The sequence below is a fragment of the Nelusetta ayraudi genome, unplaced genomic scaffold (genome assembly GCF_046127955.1).
Source record: "Nelusetta ayraudi isolate G7.1 ecotype Tasmania unplaced genomic scaffold, CSIRO-AGI_Nayr_v1 ptg000017l, whole genome shotgun sequence".
Lineage (NCBI taxonomy): Eukaryota > Metazoa > Chordata > Actinopteri > Tetraodontiformes > Monacanthidae > Nelusetta > Nelusetta ayraudi.
The window spans coordinates 4,946,717-4,962,249 of record NW_027466067.1 but is presented as its reverse complement, the minus strand read 5'-3'; the positions used below and the strand labels follow the sequence as shown (position 1 = coordinate 4,962,249).

The 15,533-nt window shown below is 44.0% G+C and overlaps 2 protein-coding genes across 2 annotated transcripts in view; one reads left to right on the top strand and one right to left on the bottom strand.

The window, feature by feature from the left end:
• The window catches only part of phc2b (polyhomeotic homolog 2b (Drosophila)), a 335,956-nt gene that overhangs the window by 174,531 nt on the left and 145,892 nt on the right, over window positions 1-15,533 (bottom strand). The gene's annotated exons all lie outside the window — the stretch shown is intronic.
• Window positions 6,531-15,523, top strand: nudt3b (nudix (nucleoside diphosphate linked moiety X)-type motif 3b). The gene is made up of 5 exons (XM_076024934.1): window positions 6,531-7,162; window positions 8,394-8,504; window positions 11,049-11,093; window positions 11,385-11,469; window positions 11,708-15,523. The coding sequence occupies exons 1-5, from the start codon at window positions 7,064-7,066 to the stop codon at window positions 11,902-11,904; spliced, it is 537 nt and encodes a 178-aa protein (XP_075881049.1). The 5' UTR covers window positions 6,531-7,063; the 3' UTR covers window positions 11,905-15,523.

Here is a 15,533-nt window from a genome sequence, read left to right as displayed (position 1 = left end):
TTATGGTAAAGTAATTAGTAATTAATAATTGATGACTTATGAAACACAGTAGTTAAAGAAGTAATTACATAACTTTTTTTAAAGGAGTAATCAGTAGTTGGATTACTTTTATGGAGTAATCGCAACAACACTGCTAAGCTTATTTACTGTCTGGCTAAAAATATCTGTTCCAACCCATTTAAAGCCCTCCCAAAATATGCCATCTTGCAAACCGCAATGTAGTTTGTCCTAATAAAGTTGCCCTAAGTCCCCGGACAGATTCCGTAGGCCGGACAGATTTCACCTGCCACATGAGCACGCGTCGCCTCCCCTCAGTTCACCAGCAGACCTCTTCTGCTTGCTCCCGACAGTTAGGAGACTTTGTTGGGGAAAAAGTTCTCCGAGAGGGCCCCGTCCCTGCTCGCAACACCCCGGGAGACGGGTCTTGTTGAACGCGTGCGCTCGGAGGATAACACGTCACGCCTCCGAGTCCTACACGTCTCCGACGTGCAAGGCGAGCTCGGGAGATTACTGCTTTCAATTAGCCATGGGGCGGAGAGAATTTAAGCCACGTTAATTCCAGTCACTAGTGAAAATGCCGGTGAAAAAGACTAGCCACCGAGGCATAATCGCCTGCCCCCAGACGTCTCTCATTTCATGGATACATTAGGGGGATTATCCAAAATGCAAATTCCGACTTCAGACAATTTTTCACTTTATTAACTGGATTTGCATGAGGGGGAGAACTCGGAGAAACTTTGATTTGGACTGAGAGGGGCTCCCTTTTTGCCATACCTACTCACCTCTTGCCAGCTGACAGCCGTGCCGCGCGAGAACATTTAGACTTTTAATAAACGAGAGTTTGAAATGACCGAGCGGGAACTAAAAGAGCTGCCTGGAAACTTTTTCAGACAAGGAGAAAATTGCTGCGCGTGAAGGGAGAAGGAGGAGGACATGGAAACGTCCCCGAGTGCAGGAAATAACCTCGTCGGGGCAAAACATCTCATCTGTAGGCGTCTCGCGTCTTTTCATTAGCGTCAACTGATACTCAAAACTGGGTAGTCCTCTCGCTGACATTTGATTACATAAAATTGAGCCTGCGACTGACGCAGCCGGGAATCTGTGAGACTGTGCGAAATGAGTCAGTTTGTCACTGTCTGTTTGAAGCGGTCCTTAACTAAGATGAAACAGGCTGGCCAGGCCTCGGGGATCAGCCATATGCTCCATGTGTGAGCGATATATAGCTTTGATACGCTGGCAGTTCTCGCAGGTGTGACCTTTGAACCCTAGGGGGGGAGGGGGGGAGGCGCTGCATACAGAGGCAGTCAGTTCTACAGTAGCATAAAAAAGGGGGAGGCGGAGTCCGTTTCATCCATGGTTCAACAATCAGCTTGAGGACATGTTGCGACAGCAGGAAAACATCACGCGTTTTAATCAAGTATTGAACAGCATGGAACTATAAGTTTCCTTTTAAAAGCCTGCCGCAATGTATGGACATGGGAAGAAAAAGAACTGACGCACGTTAATATGGTTTGATAGCATGAGTAAATTGGATCAGTTGCCCGGTGGACAAGATTCAGCCGCCTCAGCAGGAGCAAATCTCAGGTGGACTTGCTGACAGAAACAGGTTTCTTTACGAGTCCTATTAGCAATGCCAGTGATGCAGCATGCAAACCAGCTGGGCTTCTTTGGGCTTCAGGACAGGACAGCAAATTAAATTTGGGGAATGGGAAAAGTCAATCTTGTACCTCTTTGGTTCGCTTCGCTGTTCAGAGAGTCAACTAAAATGCACAGTTTTGAAAATCAGAACTTTGTGATGTCACAAAGGGCAAAGACACCCCCCTTTTAGGTTTTAAACACGAGGCCCTTCCTCGTTCCTTGGTGTTTTGGACTAAATGTCAGGTTTCAATGGACTCACGGTTATCTAGGGAATATTTTACATTCCCAACACTGATTTGAACAAAAGCAAAAACAACCTAAATTTCCTAGCATACCCAAGCATCATGAATGGGTGCGAAAGCAACCACAGATCTGAATTGAATACAAAAAACAATAAACCATGAGACAGTTGCATGCTGCACGTCACCGCTTGTGTTTGAAGTACAGACCTTCAATTACTAATATTTTCATTTTACGTTGCCCATACCAGGTTGTTTTTTTCCCCCTCAGTACCGTCAGCTCCCTAGAATCATGAAGTATGCTGCTGATAAAAACCACAGCGCAGTGAAGTACGTAGAAATTGGACGGATGTTAAATGTGACTTTAATCTATAAATATCAGTTCTGTGGGTGTCTGCACGACAGAGTGGAAGTGTTTCAACGTTATCCTTCACCACTAAAAACCTTAACATGCACGCACGAGTCCCTGGTCATTTTCATGGTGCACTTCATAGATTGGAATAGAGTTCAGAAAATCCTACACACACAGTGTCGGTCTCTCTTCCTTCGCAGCAGCTGATGTTTACAAGCCTGCGGTTGTCCATTCAGGCAAAGACATAAAAAGCTAACGTTCCTCCTTCCACTGCTCCTGCGACTTCGGGGACAGACTCACTGATGGCAAGTATGGCTTCATATTTCGATGATTTTATATTCTATAAATATGCTGTACATGCCATCTCCGCGCTCTGAGACTTGTCACTAAAAAAGCAGTTGAATTGTTGGACGTCAGTATAGGCTGCCATGTGCGGCATTGGTAACTTGCATGACAGCAGCCCCTGGTGGTTCGGATGACATCCAACATCTCTCAAATGCCATTAATATTGTATCAAAGGCGGGGAAAATATAACATCCCCTAAAATGAAAGCCATATATTGAATTTGGCATCAAACAAACGCGGCATGAGGTTTGGTTTTTAATATCAGGCCAATGTTGCATATGAAAAACATTATCAGACAAATATGTCCCATTGAAATGAGGCGCCAGTGTTTTTTTTTTTGTGTGTGTGTGTATAAAAAAACATATTCTTCCAATATGGATTTTCTCATCGTCTCTTTATGATTGCGGCCATTTTTTGTATTGCGTTGCATAAACGTTGACCACACTTGTGTGTTCAGACTGCAGAGAAGAAAACAGTGTGTCCAAGTCCAAGCAGAATCACACACAGCACTGTCGATTGCTTCCCCCTCTTTGTGAAACCAAGACCAATCTAAACCTAGCCCGGGGCACAACAGAACAATCTCCTGCTTATTTAGTCATTACTGTGCATATTTACCTGGAGAAAGAGACGCCGCTTGAAAGGTTAATGTGCCTAATATTGTTGCAGTCTCCCACTAAACAGACCTGAACCTTTGTCGCGCGCTTGTCTGAATTTGTGTTCATTCACTGTTACGTCAGTGAAGCTCGGCTGCGACAATCGCCCGTTTTCCCATTACTGAACTAATGCCGCCAAGTTGAATCTGCACAAGAATAAGATCAATATATCGCAATACATTGTGGATGTATGTCACCATTTTGCACTAGCAATAGCTTTAGCAACAGGGTTTGTTTTGTTGTTGTTTTTTTTACTTTTTCATGACACCAAATACAACTATCTGAACACACACTGTCAAAAAAAAAAGTCTAGAAAAGGAGTTGACCTTTAAGGCTCCCAGCTTGGCACACGTGCTGCCTGCAACAATGGGAAGAAGGGATCTCTACGACCTTCTGCAACTACGCATTGGAGGGTGATTAAATGTCTTGGCTTTACCTTTGTGCAGACGTCGTTTGTCTTTATAAACACCAAATTGCTGCCACCATTAGGCAGCAAGTGCTCCTCTACGAGTTTCTCTAATTAAGACACTGGGATAAAAAGAAAACAATCTAAAATTTTTTTAAAAAAATGCTAGCAACACTACAACTCTGAAGTTTTAGAAAGGTGTGCAAATAATTTGCTTTATTATTTGGACATGTAAGCACACAGAGGTTTTTGAGAGTGAGGAGGTTAGCTTTAATGCAAATCCTGCAAGATACATGCCTGCATTGTGTCACCTCTAAAAGAGTGATGTTTTTTTTTGTTTGTTTTTTTTAAAGCTGTTCATTGATGGCCAGGAGAATAAAGTCACGTGTGAATCATTTTTTAAAGAGCAAGAGAACCTTAGGAGCATCAGCCTTACTGATATGCTCAACATCACTTCATACACAATACATAAGAGTGGAGGATAAACTTCCAAAATCCTGCTGAATCTATATGATTATCTGATGCCGGCAGCTTTGATTAATAATTCAGCATTTTGAGACCAACAGTAAAAAGCTTGAGTGCTTATTGCACTGAAAGCAGTGAGCGCCCTCTTTTGGACGTGACTATACTCCTGCATGCCAATGGCTCGCTGGAGACTTACATAAAGAATGGGTTGCCGTAGCAACTGCCCATAGTAAACCTGCAACCTCTTGAGTACAACCCTATACAGCAATGTTTAATTGTGCGACGCCTGCGCTTGTCTTCCTGGAAGTATAAAAGCAGAGGGCGCAGAATGAAACCCAAGACAGGCAGACCCTTACATTATTTACACTTCACTCCGAGCATGTGGCTCTGTAATAAAGGAAAATTTCAAATCATTAAAACTGCATTGCGCTTCCATTGCGATTCACAATATGCACGACACGCACAGTCCACTTTGTTTGCACCATATTGTGTTGCTGCGGCAACAGATTGCATGCCATTGTGTTGCAGCGCAGCTCTGGTTTATGTTTGCCCATGCCCCCTCGTAACCTCCTCCCGATGGTCTGCGGAAGCGCTCCACATGTGTTCCACTAGAGTTGAGGAAGGAAACAACCCCCTGCTGATTAGTGGAGGCCCTGGATGACTCCTGGGCCGCGGCTACAACAGTTTGTTTCGGAAACAGTGTGTACACAAACAAAATTTGCACAGATGGGAACACACCAGCAGGCCCTCAAAAAAATTCATAGGATGCAATTTATAGCCTCTAACTCAGCATAAACATTACACTCTGTGTTTGCCATTGTGTTTCCTTTATCGCATTGTGACTATGGGTTACAAAACAGTGTAAAGTCTAAGTATAGGGAATTGAGGAAGTTTTCCAGATGAGATTTGGAAGAATAAATTATGATATATATCAGGTATTGGCATGCACGTCATCATTTCCAGTTATTCCAATTTAATGAGCCATGTATGTGGTTTGTTTCTGTGATTCAGAAAATATACCAACAAATTATCTAATTTTGTCAACTCTGTACTAAACAGCACTTGAACTGAATATTAGGATTTTTTCCCCCCCAGTAGGTAAAACAGATTTTCTGAGCAAATTAAACATTTCAAAATAAATGTCACACCCCTACTTGCACCCCTCAAGAAGTTGTGGTTTTTGAAAGCACCTGAAATGCACTAACAGTGAACTTAATTTCACCTTTTGTAACTTTTAAATGCCAACTTTTGTCTCAGTGCTTATTTTGTATCAAGTTGCTCTATACATCTCTCGTTTGTGCATATCTATTAAGGTGATTTGCTGCAAATCCCAAACACAAACAAGTGTCTGATCAATGAATGATGGCCACTAAATTTTCTAGTTCAAAGGCAATTTGCATTTTAACTGTCCTCCCTCTAGGCTGCTCACATTTTCAAATGAGACCAAGACAACGCCTAACCAAAAGGTCACATGACACGTTATTGAGACATTTTTTGTGATACATCCACCACTGTTTAGTGTGAATAAATTGAGATAAATAATAAATTCACTATCATGAAATATTGTCACTGCAACATTCACGTTCTAAAAGTCAAAAAAGGTCTGTAACTTTCAGCATACATCACCGTCTCAACAAAAAGAAGAAAAGAAAGCAGACCAGTTGATTTGTTTTTGTTTTTTGTTTTTTTACACATATCAGAGGCCGAGTTCATTCATTTCTCTTATTGCATTTTAATTTAATTTTGGTTAAATTAATTATGCTGGAATTCTGTCTCAAATTAGGTCTAAAAAATGATTTGGTTCCAACTTTGCCGGTTGACAAGTTACAGAGCGGTGTAAAAAAAAAAAAACAAACAAAAAAAACAATCATCCTTTTTTATATATCTAGTCCCTTGCACCAGCCATGACACTTCGGAGCATTCACACTTATAGTGTGTACTGATTGTTTATTCAGTCAAAACTCAGACTTAAGGACGTTCATTTCTTTAGTCAGGTTTATTTCACAAGTCAAATCCAAAACATATAAAAGCATACTGCGAAAACGCCACAAACCGAATCAATGATTCCCCTGTAAACTTAAAATGTAGAACATGAAAAAAAAAAAAAAAAAATCCATTTACCATCACTGCCTGCCCACGTGAACGTAACAAAAGACAAGGGAGTGTTTGTGCTGGGCTTAAATAGGGAGAGCATAGGTGAAATAAATCAGGGATGAAGGCACAGCCAATCACGGATCGGGGAGAAAAACAAAGGAAGTGAGGTGCAGAAAGTATTTTTGTTGCTTTTGCCGGTCGGGTCCGTTGATACGATGGATTTGGCGTAGTCTCGTCGTCAAACCTTAATCTCAGAATTCCAGAAGGGGTTGAGTCAGAATGATGACTTTTAATGAGAATCGGGTCTTTGTGTTCGGAAATAGTTGGGTGGCGACGGCGGGGTGGGGGACACCCGCTCGGCATCACACCGGAGCTGTCCGTTACCTGCAGTGCTGAAAGCGAAACCAACGCGACAGCGACCGTTTAAAATTAATGGTTAATGGCGGAAGAAAAAAGGGGGCTGAGTTTTGTCTTTGTAAATATGTAATAGATAAATGGCATTTGTCGCAAACAAGTGTCTACGACAAGGTGGTTGGGGCCAAAACTGCCAGTTTCCCCTCGCCGGCTCCCTCCGGTCGGAGCATGGTGTTGCGTTTCTACCGTAGCCGCTGCCCCAATTCCCCTAGTCCTGATACGCAAGTTCATTACGCGCTCTGAGCTCGGATAGGTCACATTACGTCGTGGGCGTAACGGCGACTCGTAATGGCGACCGTGCCGCTGATGTGCCTAGGTTTGTGAAAATGAAGCGAAGAAGAACTTATTTCTTTTGAGCGAAACGCCGAGGTTCCCCGGAGGAGCACTTTGCGTCTGAAATCACCGCCCTAACAGCCGGTAAACTTAACCGTACTTTTGGACTTCCACACCCTTAGAAATGATGAAGCTGAAGTCAAACCAAACCCGGACGTACGACGGGGATGGTTACAAGAAGCGGGCCGCCTGCCTGTGCTTCAGGAGCGAAACTGAGGAGGAGGTGAGTCCGCCGGTGTGTCTGCCTGGAAGGGCCCGGCTAACATTAGCGCCAATATTCTACCTGTTACAAATCGATGGGGTTTTAATAGCAGCTGTGTTTTATGTCACTTTTTTTTAATTAAATGCCCCCTTCCAAAACTGACACCCCTGGCTTTTTACTGAGGTCGTGTATTGGATGTTATTGTCGAGCACGCACCTACCAACAGTTATGCAAGCCTCTTTAGCCGCAGTGGCGGCGAGGCTTTCTACCAGCTTTGATTTACTCAACCTATTAGCTGCGTGCTACTGCTAACGCTAGCGTGCTAACTAGCCGTGTTGCTGCTATGGGCAGCCGGTTTTTCGACCAGCGAACACAAACCACAGCAAATGCCGTGGCAGGGGTCAGCTGTAACGATGATGCAGCTAAAAAGGCTCGTTCTGTATAAAAAACAACAGTAATGATAGTAAAATAATATATATATATATATATATTTTAAAAAACACTCCACCCCTGAGGTAGTTTGGCGAGCTGAATAACCCTTAGTCAACCCTGTTAGCGTTGGAAGTTTCATTGTCGGACAATTTACATGACATGGATTTTTAGTTCAGGCATCATTGGCTAAAATGTGTCAATGCTCGCGATACATGCTAATAACCAAACACTGTGTGTTTCGTCTTAGTTAATCTCTAAAGTGTTAAACCGTGGCACTAAAGTTTGCTTTGCTAAATTACATCCGGTCTCGTTTCGGCTGAGTTACAAAAGGGTTTCATCAGCATTCTCAGCTCAAGACTTTCGCATTCTAAAGGTGAGATTTAGAAGCAGGAGTCGCGCATTTCACCCCGATTGAGACAGATCCAATTCCTCATTTTAGTACAAGTACAGTGCAGACTGTGCACGGCATTGGCTAGTTGATTTTGAGGAACCACATCTGCGTGACATGCACATTGCTTCAAGACTTCTGCCACAGCCTTTAAAAACCTGCACTTCTCTCCAATAGTTTGTTGGTACCTTGAACTCACCATGCCGACGTGGGGAGAGAGAGAGGGGGGGGAAGCTATCTCAATGAGTCATACCTTAGTTATTCAAAAGAAAAATAAACTTTTTAACTGTACAGCACCTCGCACGAATGGTAGTCAACTTTCTCAATCCACGCTTTGCCTCTGCTCAGATCTTTTACGTACACTTAGTGTATGTATACATGTCATGAAATAGCACATGGATGCCAAACCAGCACTGTTGTTATCCTCCCTAGGTGTTGCTTGTGAGTAGTAGTCGACATCCTGACAAGTGGATTGTTCCCGGTGGAGGGATGGAGCCAGAAGAGGAGCCCAATATTGCCGCTGCCCGAGAAGTGTGTGAAGAGGTTGGTTGTGTGACTGCATTTTGATAATTACATGCAATCGCTATAGTTTTTTTTTCACCCCCTTGCTGTATGTTCCCAAATAAACTGCCCTTTGTGTAGACCTTACCTTTCGTGTCATAACTCAAATGGGGGTGCAACGGGCATTTCCGCTCATCGTCACGTCCAGAAATATTGTTCTGAGAACACTTTCAGGATGTATTGTGTTTCATTCTATTAAATCATGCCTGTATATAACACCGGGCTGACGGCCGTGCTCCCAGAACCCATTAAGTCATGCAGTCATACTGTTTGAATAGACGCTCGGCGCGAGACAGCGCCTGGCAACATGTGAGCTCTGTCATGGCATCATATTACAAAGCATTGTTTCTCCGTCATTGTCTCCAAGATTGAACCACTTGCTGGCCGGAACTTTTACCGCGCTCATATTACACATCATAACTAATGTGACATGTGATGGAGGAAAAAAAAAGTCAGCCACAGGCTTTAATATGCAGTCTGTTTTTAACTAAAGCAACGTCCTTTTCTGAGGGTTCATTTCATTGCTCAGGCAATGAAGTGCGTTGTGGGAAAGACAGAGAAGCAATTTGTAGTTGTTAAAAGCCCAAGGCTCAGGCCTGGTCCATCTGCATGGAGGTTTTCATATGCATTTTATTATTTTACCCTCTTAAATACAAAAAGTACAAACAGTATTTTTTAATGAATCATCCCTACATTCAGCAGCATACGTACTCACACCTAGCGAAGAAACAACTCCACAACCTCACTGCGCGTCGACCAATCAGAACCCTCTCTCAAAGGCAAAGTTAATGCATCGTTGAAAACGGCTCAAGACCGAGCGTAGCGAAGCTCAGAGGGGGGAGTTGTGTGGGCTGATTACACCGGATTATAATGCTAGTAAAGTGCAAGACCCATTAATAATTATCCAAACATCGAAACTGGCCTCATTTCAGTTATACCTGCCACATACACACTGTACATCACAGGAAGGATGACCGATGGGGACGAGCCAAAACAAACAAACCAGTCCCTGCGCAGTACACGCGCGTGGCAAAGCAGAATTTTCAGGGGCCGACTTGAACCCGATGCATCTTCTGCATCCCGACCAATTCTCTTCTCCCGAGCTCGGCGCCGACCTTTGCTACATGCTATCAGAGCATCTCGGTCATCACGCTAATGCCATGTCCAACTCTGCTTGGGTGATAGCGCTGTGTTCCCGCCAACAAATTCCCACAGAGTCAGACGTCATGTCCACATCACCGTTAGGTTAGGTTCCCCCCCCCCCCGCCCCCCCCACCACCACCACCACCTTGTGTTAAGTCTTTTTTTCATTCAGAAACTTTGACTTGGTGGCTTTGAGTGGCGCTCAGTGCCACTTTCTGTGCTTTTCCTAATCCTCTTATTGAATGGTGCTGTAACGGGACATATCCTAATCCCGCCGAGCTTATTCTGATGATTATATGAGCGGGCGATGTGATTGCTTGCGCCTGCTGACTTGGAGTCTCGTCGAGCGTGACGGTGAAGACGCAACGTATAGCAGCGGCGGCATGCCGAAGGTTACGCGAGGTTCTTTTCTGCGTGACGGACTCGTATTCCCGCCGCCGCCGTCGTGTTGTGACCCTGCGGCGAGAGGCAGGGTCACGAGTGGCGTTGCATAAGTAGTAATGTAGCCTCCGCGTTGGTGAGCGTCCTCCTGAGGTGATGTCTGTCTGGCAGTTTTCAGTTACATGAACGCGTTGGGGGGGTAGATTTTTTTTTCCATCTCACATTAGCGAGAACTGACTTTTGGCCTATTGCTTAATCCTTGGCTCGTCCGGGCGGCTTTATATCGACCACCCCGTTTTATTTAAAATAAATGCTTGGTCCCAGTCCGAGGATTCCGACACCGAAGCTCATGGTACAGAGCGTTCCCCTCGGCTCGTTATTTATAGACTGAAACTGGAACCTGAAGAAGAAGCGGCAAAGATGTCAGCAAGAGCTCCCCATGGCGCTGCATCGAAACTTGACCCACAATTCACTTGTGGGAACGGACGTCCTAATCTTTCTCGGAAATTATTTTTGTTACAAGTATACGACTGGCGGTGACCAGAGGGGGGGGGATGTTTCCGATTGTTATCTCTTGCAAAAGGTTGTGACCGTCGTGATTGTGTTGCGAGATCGTTAGAAAGGCAAAAGCTCGCCCCGAAAAGGCGAGTTGTTGTTATTTTGCGCCTGACCTTTAAGTCTTGGTCTTTGACGCTGTTTGAAGCGTGGCAGCCCTAACGAGCAGGAGTTGAGCTGAAGCCTCAGAAGCCGTGGGTTGGGAGTGGAGCAATTAAAAGTTTGACGTGGAGTGTTTGTAAATGAACTCTGAATAGCGGACAAAGTTATGAGGCTGAAAAGTAGTGGTTGGGGTGTGGACGCTCTTACATTCTACCTGTAATTTTTTATTATTTTTAACCCCCCCCCCCTCCCCTCCAATGTCTTTGTCCTCATTGTATACTAGGCCAGGTATCAGATCTAACTTTATCCTCCACTTGCTGACCGTCTTCAATCATCTTCCAACAGGCCGGTGTGAAGGGGACTTTAGGTCGCTTGGTTGGAGTGTTTGAGGTAAGATTTCTTTTCTCAACACAAATGTCCATCACCAAACAAACACTCGCAAGAAAAGCAAGCATGTGCAGTGAAAACTCTGTATGTTGGTTCCAAAATCCCTCAAACGGGGATCAGAGCTACAAAGTGCAGTTTTGTGAGTTCCTGCTCGGCCTCCTCCTGTTGGAGCTCCCAGGGGATTTTTCTACCTGCTCCGGTTTTGTCACGTCTGCTTGATCACATGAGCGTTAATGCCGCCGAATCTGTGTGACGGTCGGACACATTGAAATCACAACTGTCCCTCCTCTGCAGAACCAAGAAAGGAAACACAGAACCTTCGTCTACGTTCTTATTGTAACAGAGTTACTGGAAGACTGGGAGGACTCGGTCAACATTGGTAAAGCGCTGCTTTTCTTTTTCAAATTGGGGGCGGTGGGGGAGGGTGGGACTGAACTCGTCATTGTCGTCTCTTGTTCAGGCTTTCACTGTGCGATTCCCATTTGGCTGAATTTTTTGTTGTTTTTTAAATGCCTTATGATTCCGACCGCGGGGGGCCCATAGAACCCCCCCCCCCACCCCCCATCTGTCTCACATGTCTTAACTCGCCCCACAATGGTGTCTTGTTCTGCCAACAGGGAGGAAAAGGGATTGGTTTAAAATAGACGATGCCGTGCAAGTGTTGCAGTGTCACAAGCCCGTGCAGGCCACCTACTTCGAGGCTCTCCAGGAGGGCTGCCTGACCAGCAACGGGACGCCGCTGGTGGCCACGATAGGCGGGGACCTGTCGCCCACCTACAGCATCAATCAGAGCTCCGTCTCGGGCATCAGATAACTAAAACCGTAACCCCCGACCCCGGCCCACTTCCTCTTCCTCCTCCTCCTCTTCCTACTCCAGCTTCTGCCACCACCTGCGCTCTTACTCGTGTCCTGTCCTTCTCTTCTCTCCTCTCTCCATCTCTCTTCTGCTCTTCTCTTCTCTTCTCTTTTCTTCTCTCCTCTCCTCACCTCTCCTCTCTCCATCTCTCTTCTGCTCTTCTTCTCTTCTCTTCTCTCGTCTCAACGACATGGTTTGCCTTGCCAACTCCTTTGTGCCAGAGCCGTGGCGCAGACTCGATGACAAGTGTTGGGTGACTCGTCCTGAAAACACTTTGTAAATGTAAAATGTAATTTTTGACTCCTCCTTCCCTCCTTCTCTTCCTCCCTCCCTCCATCCATCCCGCTCTTTTCTTTCTTTTTACTGACCACTGCATGAACCCCCCCCCCCCCTCCTCCTCCCTCTTTCCGCTCCCTTAATGTGGTGTTTATTGAATGCAAGAACTACTTTTTACTGTTGTAATGTAAAAGTGTATACTTAGTGCTCAAGCTGAAGGCTTTTTGGTGGTCCTTTTTTAAAAAAAAAAAAATGTTTTCTCCATTTTTTTTCCTTTCTTTTTCCTGTGAGTGAATGTGCCCATTAGCGTGCTCCCCCCAGGCCCCCCACCCCACTCCCCCGCTTCTTTTTGTTTTGGAATAAGGAGAGGAAACGTTGCGTTTAGAAAGAACGGGTGTGTGCGGGAAGTGACCTGGTTGGAGTGTGTCGCACCTTGACGTTCTCATCTTAAAGAAGGATTCAACCCCTCCCACTCCTCCCTCATGATTATTAGTCCCCCCCGCCCCCCAGTTTCAAGTGTCAAGTGTGTTTCTCATTCGGGAAGCTTGCCAAGCACTACAAGTTCACTCTCAAAGAGAGCATACCTACTGCGGGGAGAGTGAGAGAATGTCTGCATACAAGTGTGAAACGAACCACCTTTTTCTCCTCAGTGTCTTTATCTTCGTTTTATCCCTCTCTTTTTTTAAAGAAAAAAAAAGACGCTATCTCGCGACAAACTACGAGTCTTCCTCGCCTACAGGCGGCGGTCGGGAGTAGTTTGCGGAAGTCATCGACTCGTAATTTAAGAAAAAAAAAAATCCGCACATATCACTTAAGTTATTAAAAACTAATTTTCTTATTTTACTCCTCACATTCAGTTTGGTTGGCGACAATTGTTTACATTGTGTCTGAGACATAGCACAGGGGACTTCAGTGGGCACTTTTCATCACGGTCATTAGAATTTTATTATTATTATTATTATTATTATATATTTTAACCCTTCCCTGGGTAAAACACACCTAAAAAAAAAAACAAAACAAAAAAACCTGCTTGACATTGAAAGTAACGGAATCTACAATGCTGTCTTTCGGCAAGATGCAGAACAAATAAGCCTTGTACAGTTTGAGACCTTTTTGTTTTTAACATGTAAAATGCTTTTTCTTTGGATACTAGATAAAAAAAAAAATCATTGCTGTCGTTATTTTTCCTCTCCAACGTCTGGCAAAAAGTCTCTTAAGCCACCCGCGTGCTGTGTCCCAACATGGCCTCAGTGTGGCGTCGAGGCAGCTGGCTCAATACTGTGAAACTGGAGGCGCTGTAGATAGCATGTTAGAGGGTTTTTTATTATTATTATTATTGTAAATTGTTTATTTCTGTATAGATCAAAGGTGAGAGTCAAACGAATTAACACCTCTTACACATCTATGAGTTGTACATTTCACTGTCAGCTGAGGCTAGAACTGCTCCTGGCCATAGAGCTGTGGGAAATCTTGACTCAGCGTGGCCTCGATTGCGTCCAAAGCTCAAAAACAAAGAATGTTACTTCAGAGTTGAAGAGCCTATTTATATTTCAGTGTTTCAAAAAAAAAATCTTCAGGCCAAATATTAAAATAGTTGGGTGTCATTTTAAAACCTTAGCTTTGTCAAAAAAACAAACATACAAAATACAATTATGGATAACTGTAATCTAAAGTACTTCCTGATCTGCCTTCATTTTACTTTGGAGGGGTTTCTTTTTTGTGACGGACCTCTTGAACACGAGCATGATTCTGTTTTCCGTGTGCGTGTAAATGTGTGATAACCAAACGGGAGGTCACGTCACCTAACCGGGTGCTAGACAAGCTGTAAACACATGCCTTTTGTAAGTGAATTCTAACATGCAAGTCTAACATCAAACTTTATTTCGGCTCAATTTTGGCCTCCACAGACCAAAATAAAGTAGATACCAGCCAAGTGGTCCCAAATGGGTTAAAAACCTTTGGTTTGGGACATTGTACATGCCATTTGAATGAAATGTGGAGGGAACAGCGCTGGTAATGAAATGGCAGCTGTGAGTAAACCCCCCCCCCTCCAAACTGTTCATGAGTGAGTATAAAATCCTAATGATACTCAGTAATTGAATGACTTCTAGCCGCTTTCAATGTTAAATTAATGTAATGCTAAACAGACTGCATCTCAAGAGGCTGGTGTTTAACTTTTGCAGGAACAGCAAACTGCAGCGTGACGATTTAACTCTCCAGGAAGCGAGTTGCAGAAAGCCCTCTGGTGAAATACCCCCCAAAACTAGTGGATCTGCAACTAGAGGACACGAGCGTACAATGATATTAACATTTTTGGCCAGCTAATCTTGCGCTACACTTTGAAATGCCAGAATTTTTAACGAGCTAATCCACAGACTCGTCGTCTTTATAGCAACAGTTTGGGACTTAACCCTGATGATTAGGCGTGACGACCAAAGTCCAGCTTTTTACGATGCCCTATCGCACATGTTGATAAGATCTTGGTTCTCACTGAATCATGCACCTGAAGGCGCTTTAATTCGCCCTCACTTGTCTGATGCCGGTGACAGGTACACTGTCAAAATGAATGTGAGGAGGATTTTCTTTTAACAGCTAGTGACTTAATCGAGACTGGTTTGTCCAATTTTTTTTTTTTTTTTTGTGTGCGTGTGTGTGTGTCATTTTCGTTCTAAAACCCATGTGCTATTGACAAGCTGATGTCATGTAAATAAATAATGCAGCCCCATGACAGTCAGAGGACACACTCTGACCTCGGACAGTAAAGTTCAACGTCCGCGTCCCTTCAACAGCTGTGCTCACGAGTGATAAAAGTTCAGTGACAAAGTAAATGAAGTAAACCTCTCGACATTGGCAGATTAAAAGTGATGCAGTCATCCATCCTAAGATTGGTATTTCTGCTGACAATTGATATATTTAACTGAGCCTTTAGAAACAGAAAAATATTTATCCTCAAAACAATTTGAATTTACAAGTCGCTTCGTGCAACTAACCAAAAGGAGTGGTTCATCTCTAGCCCCATCTGGTGGTCAAAGCTGTAACATTTGGAGCACATGCTGAAGATTCTTTGAAAATCATTGAGGTTGATGACCCCCAAAATGTGTGCAAAAGAATGACAAGAAAATAAATCTGCACTTCTAGCTTTTGACCGCAGCCTTGAAGTTTGACAGTTGTGTTCCCCTATGTCACTGGAATTTTATTTTCCTCTTTTGTCATTTGGGACTGTGGGATTAAAACCAGTGCGAGAAGACTGAAGATTGTAATATAAATGTGCCAACAAATAAACACCAGTATTTCACATTAATGGCCAGTGT

Bases quoted from the DNA above. Each gene is read 5' to 3' on its own strand.
- nudt3b (XM_076024934.1), top strand. From the start codon at position 7,064: ATGATGAAGCTGAAGTCAAACCAAACCCGGACGTACGACGGGGATGGT. The intron at 7,163-8,393 runs GTGAGTCCGCCG...TATCCTCCCTAG, and splicing joins GGAGCGAAACTGAGGAGGAG to GTGTTGCTTGTGAGTAGTAG. The intron at 11,470-11,707 runs GTAAAGCGCTGC...TTCTGCCAACAG, and splicing joins GGAGGACTCGGTCAACATTG to GGAGGAAAAGGGATTGGTTT.